The sequence below is a fragment of the Melopsittacus undulatus genome, chromosome Z (genome assembly GCF_012275295.1).
Source record: "Melopsittacus undulatus isolate bMelUnd1 chromosome Z, bMelUnd1.mat.Z, whole genome shotgun sequence".
NCBI lineage: Eukaryota > Metazoa > Chordata > Aves > Psittaciformes > Psittaculidae > Melopsittacus > Melopsittacus undulatus.
Genome location: NC_047557.1, coordinates 73,232,871 through 73,245,808, shown reverse-complemented (window position 1 = coordinate 73,245,808; position 12,938 = coordinate 73,232,871). Strand labels below are relative to the sequence as shown.

The 12,938-nt window shown below is 40.1% G+C and overlaps 1 protein-coding gene across 1 annotated transcript in view; it reads right to left on the bottom strand.

Annotated features, from left to right (window-relative positions):
• Positions 1-12,938, bottom strand: part of RASGRF2 (Ras protein specific guanine nucleotide releasing factor 2) — a 126,077-nt gene that overhangs the window by 73,958 nt on the left and 39,181 nt on the right. Inside the window, exon 2 of the mRNA XM_005143766.2 lies at positions 7,396-7,502. Coding sequence (XP_005143823.1) covers positions 7,396-7,502 — 107 coding nt within the window. The remainder of the gene's footprint in view (positions 1-7,395; positions 7,503-12,938) is intronic.

Genomic DNA, 12,938 nt, shown 5'->3' with positions numbered 1-12,938 from the left:
AAGATATTTCAAGATCCTTAAGCTCTGCTTGACCACTACCTACCACTACCTAGAGACAGGAAGAATTGAAGAAAGTCCTGAGAAAAATGACGCATCATTTTTGCGCTGTGAGAGCCAACATGTTCACAAAATATAGAAAAATGTGTGAAAGTTTAACCAATGCCTCATTACTAGAATCTCCTTGTCATTGTAGCAGACCAAGATAAAGGTTCTAGTAGTGCTATCAGCAAATACAATTGATTTTTATACCAATTTCAGGCCAGAGTTGTGGTTCATTGGATTACTCTATGCTAATTGTACTGAAGGCAGCTGCAAGAGTCAGGCATTGGTCATATGAAATCATCCTTCTGAAATGCAAAATGGACAATCTAATCAACTCTTTATAAAAGCCATGCAATATGGCTGTGGGGATCTGGAAGGCAAAAGAAATGGCCTACATCTGCCCATGTATATCATATTCAGGCCACTAAAAGACTCCTTAACAAAGGAGGTTTTAAAGTCTAATGGCATATAAACAGCCACACTAGGGATGGAAACGGTAAAAGTCACAATATAGCTTACACAATCCACCCCCATGACTCTAACCAAGGTGACCTGAGGGACTACCTGTACACAAGAACTATTAACTTTAATTAACTCCTGTATGATAGGGAAATCAAAGGACACCTATGTCAGTGAGGATTACAAAGATGAGGTTTATCAGAAAATACAAAATTAAGATGGGTTTTCAGGCATGCATGGGCAACTGTTTAAAAAGGCTATAAAAGAGGTTGTCTGCTGATTTCCAGTCAAACTGGTGGGAAATGGCACTTGGGCTGGTGAACAGCTACAGCAACCAGGACTTAGGGAGTGGGTAGGTGGGTATAGGGCTGTGTGATGCATGGGGGAGCATAAGATGTACATATCCCAAATGATCTTTACTACAGTATCCATTTAGTTGAGAAAGGGAAGTACAAACTGAAATAAAAAATATTTTTGAAGGGTGGCCCAGCAACCATAAGGGGTTTCATACGCTCAAACTTTGTCAGTTGGGGAATGGCTTATTCTTGGAGCTTGGGTGTGTGGGGAGGGGAATGCTACCCTCTTGTGTAAGAATGAGACAATCATGAGAACACATCTCACTAGCCAATGTGTTACTCATCAGACTCACAACTCATACCAAAACCAAGAGTTCCAATTGTCCTCACACTTCTTTATCTAGGAAAACCTGACTACCGAAATTAATCTACAAACAAACTGGGGCAGAAAGGCACCTTTTCCCATTACACAAAACCAAGACATGAGTTCAACAGCAGCCATGAAATGCACGCTAAATACAATGGAAAGGACACTCCTTGCAGGGCAAGCTGAGACTTCTGAGAGCTGACATGAACTTGTAGCTACTGTCTCAGGAAAGTGTGATTGGTGGGATTTCAAATGTTCCCTTAGAAAACAGTTACCACACTAACCTTTTGCACAGCTGTAATTACCAGTATAATAATTCCTTCTGAAGTTTCATGTCTGTGTTATCTGAAGCTGTCTGTCGAGACATACAAGTCCCACTGAGGAACTTAAAGAGCCCCCTGCAGCAGCGCTATCTGCTCCAGCACAAAGCCCTTCTAGGGGAAAAAATCAGATTTCTATGATGTGCAGTACAAATGCAGAGGAGGTATGGTTGAACCCATCAAGATGAGTCAGTGGGTAAGCTCCTCACATCATCTTTCAGGCTGAGAAGAGTTACTGACTATAGGGGTGTGAAAAATACTATGGGATACAGGGGAAAACATTTTGGAATTGTGCAAGGCTTGTTATGAGATGTTTAAGGATCAAAGGATGTTTAAAAATCAAAGGCAGGAAAAGGGAGGGATGAAGAAGGTTTGAGGAGGAGGAAGCTTGGAAGAACACAGAGATAAGGGAATAAAAGTGGATAAAGGGTCACATGTAACCAGTTTGACCAAAACACTTGCCTGGCCATGCTCCGCACTTGATCAGCACAGCCCAATCTGTCTTGTCATTAAACTTCATTTCTAACTACTTTCCTTGGTGAGGGGACTCCACATATACATCCATGGAACTAAAAGTGCCAGCTGCTGGAATTGGGACTGAGGAGCCATATGTCCCTCTGTCTGCAGTGCCAGTTACTGGGAGGTGGGAGTATGTGCTTACAGTTTGGGTACATTTATCAGTGTGTGATTACCAGGCTCTGACATGCCCGGCAAGCTGGAGGGTAAGATTAGTTGCTGGGAAGCCTGATGTTAGGAGATGTAGTAAGTTTAGTTGGATCAGCAGAGACTCTGTGATCTGATGACTAGAGGACACAGGAGATCCAACCCAGCCACCAGGAAGACCATGAGGTTGGTTGGTTGACTAAGAAACTCATTTGCGCATGTGCGTTTGTGCCTGTAACAGGTGGAGACAAGAACATCCAGTATAATTACCAGCTATACTGAACAAAGAAGTTAAAATAATAGTTTTAGACTATTGTACTAGATTTTTCTTTCTAACTTAATCAAACAAAATAGAACAGATTTGTTTCAGAGATTAAATTTTGCCTGCATCATGATTTAGAATTTTTTCCTTGAGTTTGTCCTTATTTTTGACAAATGGGACAAGCTTTGCAACTTTTTCACTATCACTATTCATTTGATGCTAGCCCAAGATATTCTGACCATTCTGTCAGGTTTTTGTTTTGAATTGCTATCTTACATTTTGTGTGACCTTTTGAAGATACTTTTTTTTTTTTTTTGGTCGTATCTCAGGTGTCTCAGGTAGAAATTATAGGAGATACTGAGAGCATTCCCCCTACTCTTAAATTGAAAACAGAACTGTAAACATCCTGTTCTTTGTGAACATGTTAGTGTCCATGAGATGGAATTATTTAATTGCTTTCTGGAGGGTCTTATCCTCATGAGTAGCCATGGCAATCCGCATTTCGGCTGAAACAAAAACGTCAAGCCTTTTTTCTTTTTCCTCCCCCCCCCCCCCCCCCCCCCCTTTTTCTTGGATTGACATACACAAAATGTAATTTTGGATTGTTTTTCATTACTTTTTTTTGTCAAGTACATGTTTGCAGCCATCAAAATCTCTTCCATGTTTTATTTATTTTGCAAGTCATGAACAGACTGTTGAAAAAATAACACAATCTCACTGCACTCCATGTCCCACTCTAGACAAACAGGCACTTTGTTTGGATACAAACTGGTACCTAAAGGATTTCCTGCTGTGCGCTGTCCATTGTTTCTTGGAAGATTTCACTGCGGGTGGGATACAACTGCTTTTAATTTTGCAGGGTACTGCGCACACGGTTGAGAGCTGACATGCTTTTGCGTGTTGCAGCTACATGCTACATTGCTTACGTTCCTTTCTGGAGTGCTCTATCCTCATTTGAGAGAGACTATTCGGCTTCTGAGCTTGCAGTGAGAGGTGCAGTATATTTTAATGTTATTATTTTGAGTGCCACATCCATACCTACTTTTCATCTCTTTAATTTTGATTTGAATTCTTAGTGTTTTGAGTTCTCAGTAATGTCCAGGGTGGCAGAGTAAGGTCTGCTTCTTCTAAGCTATGTTTCTGGGCTGGAGGACTTATTCCTGGCAAATTCTAATTCCTCTGTCACTGACTGCATGTGGAAGTCCTGTTCTGGGCCTTATTCCAGAACTTGACCTCCTATGAAAAGATCCGTTTCACTCACAACACACTGGGGTAGATGTTTCACCCTCCTACAAATTCTTCTATGGGCTTGTGGTTTTTCTTTTTTTGCATCTAACTCAAAATCTTCTATGCTTTTTTGTTTTAATATGGATGCAGTACTCATCAAATTTATCACCCATTTCTACTTTAGCTTATTGGGAAGTCTTAAATGAAGTGCTTCAGGCTGTAGTTTCATGTGCACTGCAGTCCTGCATAATTCCACGGTGCTGCTGAAGGAAGCCATTCATTGCCACACCTTTACCAGTCTTTCTCTCATGCAGGCATGACTGTGAACTTAATTGGGAAACTGGTGTCCACTAAAGGGAATTATGTTTTATTTTTTGCCTGCCTAGTATTAATCATCTTAGTTCTTCTGTGTCAGACCAGTGACCATCCACACAACACACCTGTGCTTATGCACAAGGGAGAGGGAAGTGGATGGGTGGGACATGGAACAGTGGGAGTGCTGTGGTGGGGGGGATGCTTCTTTCAGCTAGGTCAGTGTTTAAACTGTATGATGAGCTACTGCCTACCAATAGGTAATTTGAAAAGGAAAAACAAACAAACAAAAAAGGCTTGATCTCAGATCTGTTAGCATGCTTTACTTGCTAATGCAGAGTGTATTTGACAAAGTATTTTACAGGCAGTTGTAAACTCAGTATTGTAGCTCAGAGCTGCCTAGAAGGCTCAGAGCAAATGCTGTGCTACTAATGCCTTGCTGTTGGAGAAACCGTACTACCTGAGGCTTGGTGCTACAATAAAACCACAATTTTGTAGCTTCCAGTTAAGAGGGAATGGGGGAGAGAGAATTTGAGTAGTGCTCAAAATACGGGCAAAGCAATCTCTTACCTATCTTCCAAATAACATCTAGATAGATCCACAGGACAAAGTGGTAGGGGTTGCCAGAGCTGATAGGTTGACAGAGGTGAGGCTGCCACCACTCTCTATACCTATGTTGAGCCAGAGGTGAGCCTGGCCATGTAATTCCAATTCAAATGAACATACGTGTTCACACAAATGCAGCTGTGTCATGGGTTCAGCCGTGGCAGTCATTTTTCTCCTTCTTGTAGCTGGTGCAGTGCTGTGTTTTGACTTCTGGGCTGGGAACAGTTGCTTGATAGCGAGCATGTTTTGAGGGTGTTTTTGTTCAAGGCCTTTTCTGAGCACATGCTCCAGCCAGGTGGAGGAGGGGAGGCCGGGAGGAAGGAGAGACAGGACACCTGACCCAGGCTAGCCAATGAGGTATTCCATACCATAGCACGTGATGCCCAGGATGCAACTGGGAGAGGGAGCTGGAAGGGGGGAGCGCTGGAGGAAAATGGAGGAGGGAGCACGCGGTGCTCAGCCGGGCAGGGTGGAGTGAGTTATGGGTCGGTGGCTGGTGGGGTGTTGTATTCTTTTCACTTGCTGTTTGCTGTATCATTATTATTTGTAGTAGTAATGGCAGTGGTGATTTGTGTTGTGCCTTAGCAATTAAACCGGTCTTATCTCAACCCGTGGGGGCTACATTCTTCGTATTCTCCTTCCTAACTCTCTGGGAGTTGGTGGACTTGGTTTGAACCACGACAAGCTGGATGAGGGGATCAATACAGACAGAAACATTCAGCACTCAGTTGGGCATAGACATACCAGCAGCCTCATCCTGTTCCCACCTCACACTGATCAGAGAGGGGAATGAAGGTATGTTAGTGGAAAAATAGGTACAATACAGTATAGGTGCTCCCCGAAAATATCTTATTCATGCAGCCTGTCCACTGATCCAGGAACTGGTCCTGGATGTACTCCAGTGCCCACAGACCCTCTCTAGTTGCTGGTGCTCAGTCCCCATCACTCAGAGATATGCATGCATCCCCCCCCTCTTCCTAGCACACTGTGGATCCAGTAATTGGTCTAAGACACCTAGTCTACCCCAGTAACCAGCCCTGGACCATCTACTTCCAGTTCCCTCACACACCCACACTGTGCACACACATGCACTGTGGATCCCACATTAACTGATGGGCAGATGTTCCTAAGCCTGCACACACAAACACACATAGACATCTAAACTCTATACATCTCTCCTGTAACTGCCTTGCAAACTCAGTGTGACTGATAACTAGGCCTTGGATGTTCTAGTCTCCACTTGTCACAGGCACATATGCATCAGGTTTTTTCCCTGTCAACCGGTGGATTTGGCAATGTGACAGTTGTACACCAAAGCTGTATTTTACTGCCTTCCACATTGTGATGGTGATAATTATTGTCAAGTAAGTTTTGGGTGGCTCTCCTTCACTCTGGAAGGAAGAAGGGCTCTGCCCTTTGCCAGGGCACTACTGATAGTCTCAGGGGTGCACCTGGTGTGACTATTAGACGGATGGGATAGCTCATAGCTTCTCAAGATCTGAAATAATGTGGTTACCAGAGGGCTACCATGCAAAATGTGGTTCACCTAATACCACAGCCCAGCAGGTGCTTTCAAAGAAAGGACAAGACCACATTCAGTTAGGTACCAATGCTAAGAAGAGGATGCAGAACCAAAGACTGGATGCCCAGGTGACACAATCCCTGCAGTTTTAGCCTTATTTCACAAGTTCTAAATTATAAACTACTAGCTGGTGGCATTCATTTTTAGTTACAAAGCAAAATCACTTCTGTTTACATGGCTCATGTCCCAAGCAACTCAGAAACTGCCTGGTTCCTTCTGTTACCATGGCACTGTAGATTAGCTGTCTATCAGAGGAGGATGGAGAAAGTGTATTTCAGCAAAGACATGTGCCTCCGCAAACCATTTCACAAACCCTCAGTTAGATGATCTGCATTTAGACTGTACTGTAAACCTTGCCCATTCTCCATGCAGACCTGCATCATTGGTTAGGACTTCTGTTTTGAAGTCAAAATTGCATCTGTTGCACTTTATCATCATAATGATTTGACCTCATGCCCTGGTGTTCGCTGGGATACAGTTGATTTTCTTCCTAGTAGCTGTCACAGTGCTGTGGTTTGGCTTCTGTCTGAGAACAATGCTGATAACACATCGATGGTTTAGTTGTTGCTCAGTAGCATTTGCTCTGATCAAGGATTGTTCAGTATCTCATGCTCTGCCAGTGAGGAGGGGCACAAGAAGATGGGAGGGAGCACAGACAGGACACCAGATCTGAACTAGCCAAAGGGGTATTCCATACAGCAAGTGGCTGTGTGGTGCTTAGCTGCCAGCTGGGCTTAAATCACAACACCTACTCTTTCTTATATTTATTTCTATATAAGAGCTTTTTAAGAAACACTCTTTTATTCACTTGGCATTATCACTTTTTCTTCATTCTTATAATAAACATTGCCTCTAACAGAGGACTAATCCTGGGGGTTGTTTTCAGTAAGAGTCTTCTTCTTTAACTAATTTCAACTGGAATATGACCACTCATGAATGATAAAATCATAGAATGGTAACATGGTTTGGTTTGGGTTGGAAGAGACCTTAAAGCTCATCTAGTTCCAACCCCTGCCATGGGCAGGAACACCTTCCACTAGACCAGGTTTCTCCAAGCCCTGTCCAACCTGGTCTTAAATATACATTGATGTAAGCATGAATGATAGGAGACTTTTTTTTTTAACATACCTATTAATCACAATACACATCTAATGCACTGTAACATTTCTTGACATCTAGAAATTGAATTTAGATTTTCAAATTTTTATCAATTTATTTACAATAAAATGGAGCTGAGGATTAAAAATCAGGTTTCATACCTAGCTTGGTGAATAGCTTCTACCCATTCATCCCCATCAGCTTCATCATCACAACGCAGCTCCAGCGGCTTCTGCCCTTCATGGCCAAAAAGAACAGTAAAGTAATGCTGGAAAATAGAATGAGAAAAGAAAAATTAGAAACACATTTAAGAAAAATAGATATATAAAACAAATTTAAAAAATCTGAAAAATCTTACTTTTTAAATATAGGCCAAAGCATTGCCAGCCTAGGAAGATGTGTTTTAAGCTCTTAGTCATGAAACATGGATTGATTTTGAAACTATAGCCTTAACATATTCCCCTGTGTGTCAAGGTAATAGCTTTCACAGTACTTGTCACAAGTTACTGTTCATAAACTCCCATATACAAGACAACAGGATAGAATTTCCTAAGCAGCTTCTACAGTTGACTACAACAGTCTTACTGTAGTGGGGTGCCTGTAGTTCTTTTTCCCTTTCATTTTTCACTTAAAATTTTTCTCTAGAAAAATGCCAGCATACAATACCAAATCTGGAACTGCCACCGTTTCCTCATAAAAATTCAAAATGTTAGCTAGCTCTAGCTTATTTTCTCACTTTTCCAACAGAACTAGGAAAGTGTCCTTTCTCATTCATCACAGTCACAAAATGTTTTTGCCTTTCTTTCAAGAAGTCTCACCCATAACTGTCATTGTAATGCCTTTGAAAATGCTGTTCACATAAGTGTCATATTCTTTGATGGCATTTCTTACCTGATATCCAGATTTCCATAGAACATAGAATTTCAAGAAAGATTTTGTTAATTTCAGAATGTGGTAATAATAGCAATACCTAGTAATTAAGTGAAAAACTTTAAAACCCATTTCACAAAGTTTGTCATTAAAAATCTTACATTGCATAGTTTAAGTATTAACTTACAGCCACGTAGCAAACAGAATTCTTCCAATTTATATAAAAACAGGTGAGAAAATACCTAAGTGCACACCTGTAATTTCCATTAAATGCAGCCATTAGTAACCCAGCTGTTTCACAGGCAGCCTGCTTATACGTAAAACCATTTGGTTATTAGGTCCAATGTGATTCAGGAGCTCTTAATACCTAAACATCTCTGCACCAGCTCACTCAGTTTTCACTACCTAGAACTTCTCAAACTCTCTTTCACCACCATCCCAGTTAACAGGAAACCAAGTATAACCACATGTGGCAGCAATTACTTTCTGGAGTCTAACAGTGAACTCCAAACTTGCTACAGTCAGCAAGTGAAGTATACAATTTGCATTCTCCCATGCCATTAACCATTGTGCTCAGCAGTAAGAAACCTGACGTGATGTCAACAAATATTCTGCTTTCCTTGTCAAATCCACGGCTCAGCTGAAAAAGCCTCTCTGAGAGAAACACCATGCTGGAGATGAAGCAAATAGCAGCTCAGAATTAAAAGCCATTTCCAGGGCAGAAGGACCACACACATAAACAGAAAGAGAACAGATGAAATTTTATCTTCAGGGAATTGGCTGCAGATATTGTCAACACTGATAACAAATTTCATCCATATAAAAAGATTATTCCAGTTATTTGGTGGCCCCTTCTGAAACATCTGGCAGCCTGATATACACAAACAGCGCACAAGCTGGCTGCACAGTATGCACAGAGCAGGTTCAGTACACCCCAAATGCACTGGATTCACTACACTGGCTCTAGCACTGTCTGTGCATTGCATTTGCATCAAGGTTTGTGCCTGGGGACCTCAAATTTGCAAAACCCATCTGCCTCTTTGTGCATCTGAGTACACTCATATGTCTGGTTTCTTTTTGGGTAATATGAGGACATTCCTCGTATTACGGCATTCCATAAAGAGAAAGCTATTCATTTGAGCATTGTATTGATTTGCTAAACTTTGTTACATGTATACAAAACCCCTTTTTTACAGAAGACCACAAGCACTGCAGGATTAGCCACAGACCAACAAAGCAGAAACAAGGCATAGGAAGACATGCCATTCACATTTAACCAGGCATATAAAGTCCATGCTCAGATCCGCTAAGTTTGATACAAAACAAACCACTCTGGAGCACAGGCAAGGATCAGTAAATCATTAAAAGGATTAAAAAAAAAAAAACACCAAAAATCCCAAACAAAAACCAAACAGGTGTTGGTTTGTTTTTTTTTTTCCCAGTGGTTCATACCACTTAAACCTCAATGCCATGAATGGAAAGAAATATTTAATCAGGTCCATAGGAATCTCCATAGCAGTGGTAGATAAAAACTTCTATAACAATACAGTGCAGTTGAAAACAACCTACAGGGGAGTAAGAAATTCATTAAGATTACACACAAATGCACTCTGTTTATAACCTGAAATGGCCTATTTTAAAAAGTATATTTAAAAATAAATCACACTGTTCAGAGCTTCATTTTATGTAACAAGTTATTTCTGTTTCATAAAGCTGCTACATATAAAACTAGATTAAAGACCCAAGTGTCGACAAGCACTGGATTTAATCCCATTGTGTAGGGATTCAAGTTAGAGACAATATTACAGTCCTCCCTCCTTTTTCTTTTAAAATTAAGTAACTCAGATGTCTTTTGAGAAAGACTTAGAGGTCTGCAGTTACTTTGGTGGTAAGCATGATCTAAACACTTATTTAGACCAAGAAAATGAACAAATTTAAACAGAGGGCTACTACAGTAGGACTGGACTCAGTGGGGGAGTAAAAAAAAAAAAAGAAAAGAAAAAAGCAGCTAGATTTTAAAAAGAATTTGTTTTCAGAGGCTACTTTAAAAATCATCTACACCATCCACCCCATTCAAAGATGCATACTGCACTCAAGCATCAGCGTCAGGTATTACACAGAAGCAGTCAATTCTAGAGTGAAGTGCAAAGAAAATACCACAACATGCCTCTAAAAAGAAACTCTAAGTCATCCTTGAATTCTCTTTTTAAAATAAATGGTACTCATTTACAAAACTCATTTACTACAAGAAAATAAGATGCATATCTGTGATGCATTATTAGATTTTCAAGTTGACGATGTATGTGAGTGGGCCTATATGCATATATATTTACATACAGACATATATAATTTTAGTACTGACATTCAATTTGCTAAACAGCTTAGCTTCCTTATTACTGCAGTACAGTACAGGTAAAAACCACTTTTCTGTATGCACACTGTTAGTTTCTCTAAGAGGTGACAGTAAATATTTAAGAACTATAGGACACATTTATATCAACTACCCTCATCATTATTCACTATGTCTGTTGGAATAAACATTTCAAGGTAAGCCTGTAGTCCAGTTGGATATTTTTTATTATTGTTTATTCCAAAAATCATCATACTCAGAGAAGATAAAATGAGCATTCTGTATTTTGATATTTAAAAAAACATTGATTTAATTTGAAAGTGTCTTTTCAGTATTCAGGTATGCCCAAGCAAAATGATAAGTCTCAGTTTTAATAAGAACATCCTTGGCAGGGAGTCCTTCAGGTAAAGCTTGTGAATAAAATAAGGGAAATTTTCATTTACCTTGTACAGGTGTGAAGGCACTATGTAGACTCAGAGTCAAGGAAAGAACAATGGGATCAAGATGCATGAAGAATACTGTTGTGTATCACTTGTCTGACTTGCACCTATTGCTAATCAGAGTTTCCTCCTAGGGTGAAAAGGAAAGACTAAGAAATGAGCTGACAGGCACCTCTGCCTCAGAAACAAAACTGGAACAGCATGAAGACCCTGAGTGAAAGAAGTCCTGCCAGAGTACACTGATTATGCTGGGCTAACCATTGACAGCAGCTGACACCGTAATTTTGTCCTTATAAAACTGCTTCAATAATGGCTGTATTCAAAATAAGATATCAAAAGCTCTGAAGTTGCCATGCTTTCAAAGACAAAAAAAAAAAAAAAGCAAAATTGATATATGCGCTGTAACAGAAACACTGCTTTTAAGGCACATTGAGGTAGAGCTTTCACCAATACAGATACACTGACACAAAATATCCCAGCAGCAGAATGCCATTCTTTCCATGACTAACAAGGACATGTGCTGTTTATGAAGTGAGAGCAGCACTGACAGAAACATCACACCGTTCAACACCCTAGTATGGTCCCACAGCTCATTCTCTTCCCTCTACCTCACATGGAAACTACAAAGAACCTCTCCTATCCTATCTCTGATCCCCTATGCCCTGATAATATATTACTATGTCTGCTTCATCCATTACTCCTTTTCATCTCCCAGTAGCTCTACTAACCTGACATGACTTTTCCATTTGTATGGAAAAATCACACCCTAATTAGGGGTGACGCTTGCAGCAATTCAGTTGCTGAACCACAGAAGGACCAAGAATGAACATCCATCTTCCCAGAGTGGTGCTTCTACCTGTCACAAGCAGAAAAGCTGTCACACAAGATAATAATGCTGCTTGACAACTCCTACTGCAGGCTCCTGCCTTCAGACCCTCATAAATTTGGTCAGCTTTGAATGTCCAGATAGAAAAACTGATACTGGAGAAATGACACATGTGTCAACAGTGGCTTTGTTATCTTATCCTTCCATAAGCACAGCATATAACCATTTAAATTATGTTTCAAAGAACTACAAGGAGACTAGTACATTTTGTTGTATTGTGGGTTGGTAAATTACTATAGTGTGGTAATAGCTACATTCTTACGAACCACTTTTCCCTAAACTTATCTTACCAAACAGAACAAATTTAGTTGTCTTCATAATATCCTATAAAAATACAAACTTTAAAGCTTAAATGTGTCATGACCTTGTTAGACATTATTTCCTGATCTTTTAGTAACTTATTGCACAGTCCTGGTTTAATCATTCAAGCCAGGACTTTGACAGTAGTTTGAAAAGAAAATTCCAGTCATCAGTATTGATAAGAATGGAGAGTACAAATGCAAAACAAATGTAAAAAGTTAGTCTGTACTAAGATAGCTACCAAATATTAAAAGACTTCACAAAAGTCTGTCTTCAGTGCAAGGCATGAGGAAGCTTAATTATCTGCTGTACCTTTAAAGTTTACATTCACTACCTGATGTTTGTAAGGGCATGTTAAAAAAACTTTGAGGCTAATAAATGTGGAAGAGAATTTAAAATGACAAGCTAAAAGTATTTCTCATTCTTGACTTCTAAAGACATTTTAATTTCTAAAGCTGGAAACCTGTATGCAATCTCAAACACTAGGAAATTATTGGGCAGCAGAGGACAATCACTGCAGCAACTGAAAACTCCTCAATAATCCTTTGAGGAAAAGCAGCAAACTGCAGTCTAAATCAAAGCAGGTTGTATAATTCAAGGGCATGTTAAATCATGGAGTTTTCACATTAAGTTAACACATTGTGTTCTATTGACAGTATTTTCCCACCTGCTGAAATACAAAACATTATTTGTACTGTATTTCTTACATCCTGAGGAAAGGGAATGAAAAGAAGGGAACATGCTTGGAAGAAGGTAGCACCCTTAAAGTGCAAGGAACAAGTGCAAGAGAATGAGTGTATGCAGATGAGCAAGTTGTTTGGAGAAGACAATAATCTCTCCCCATCCCCAGATCTGCAG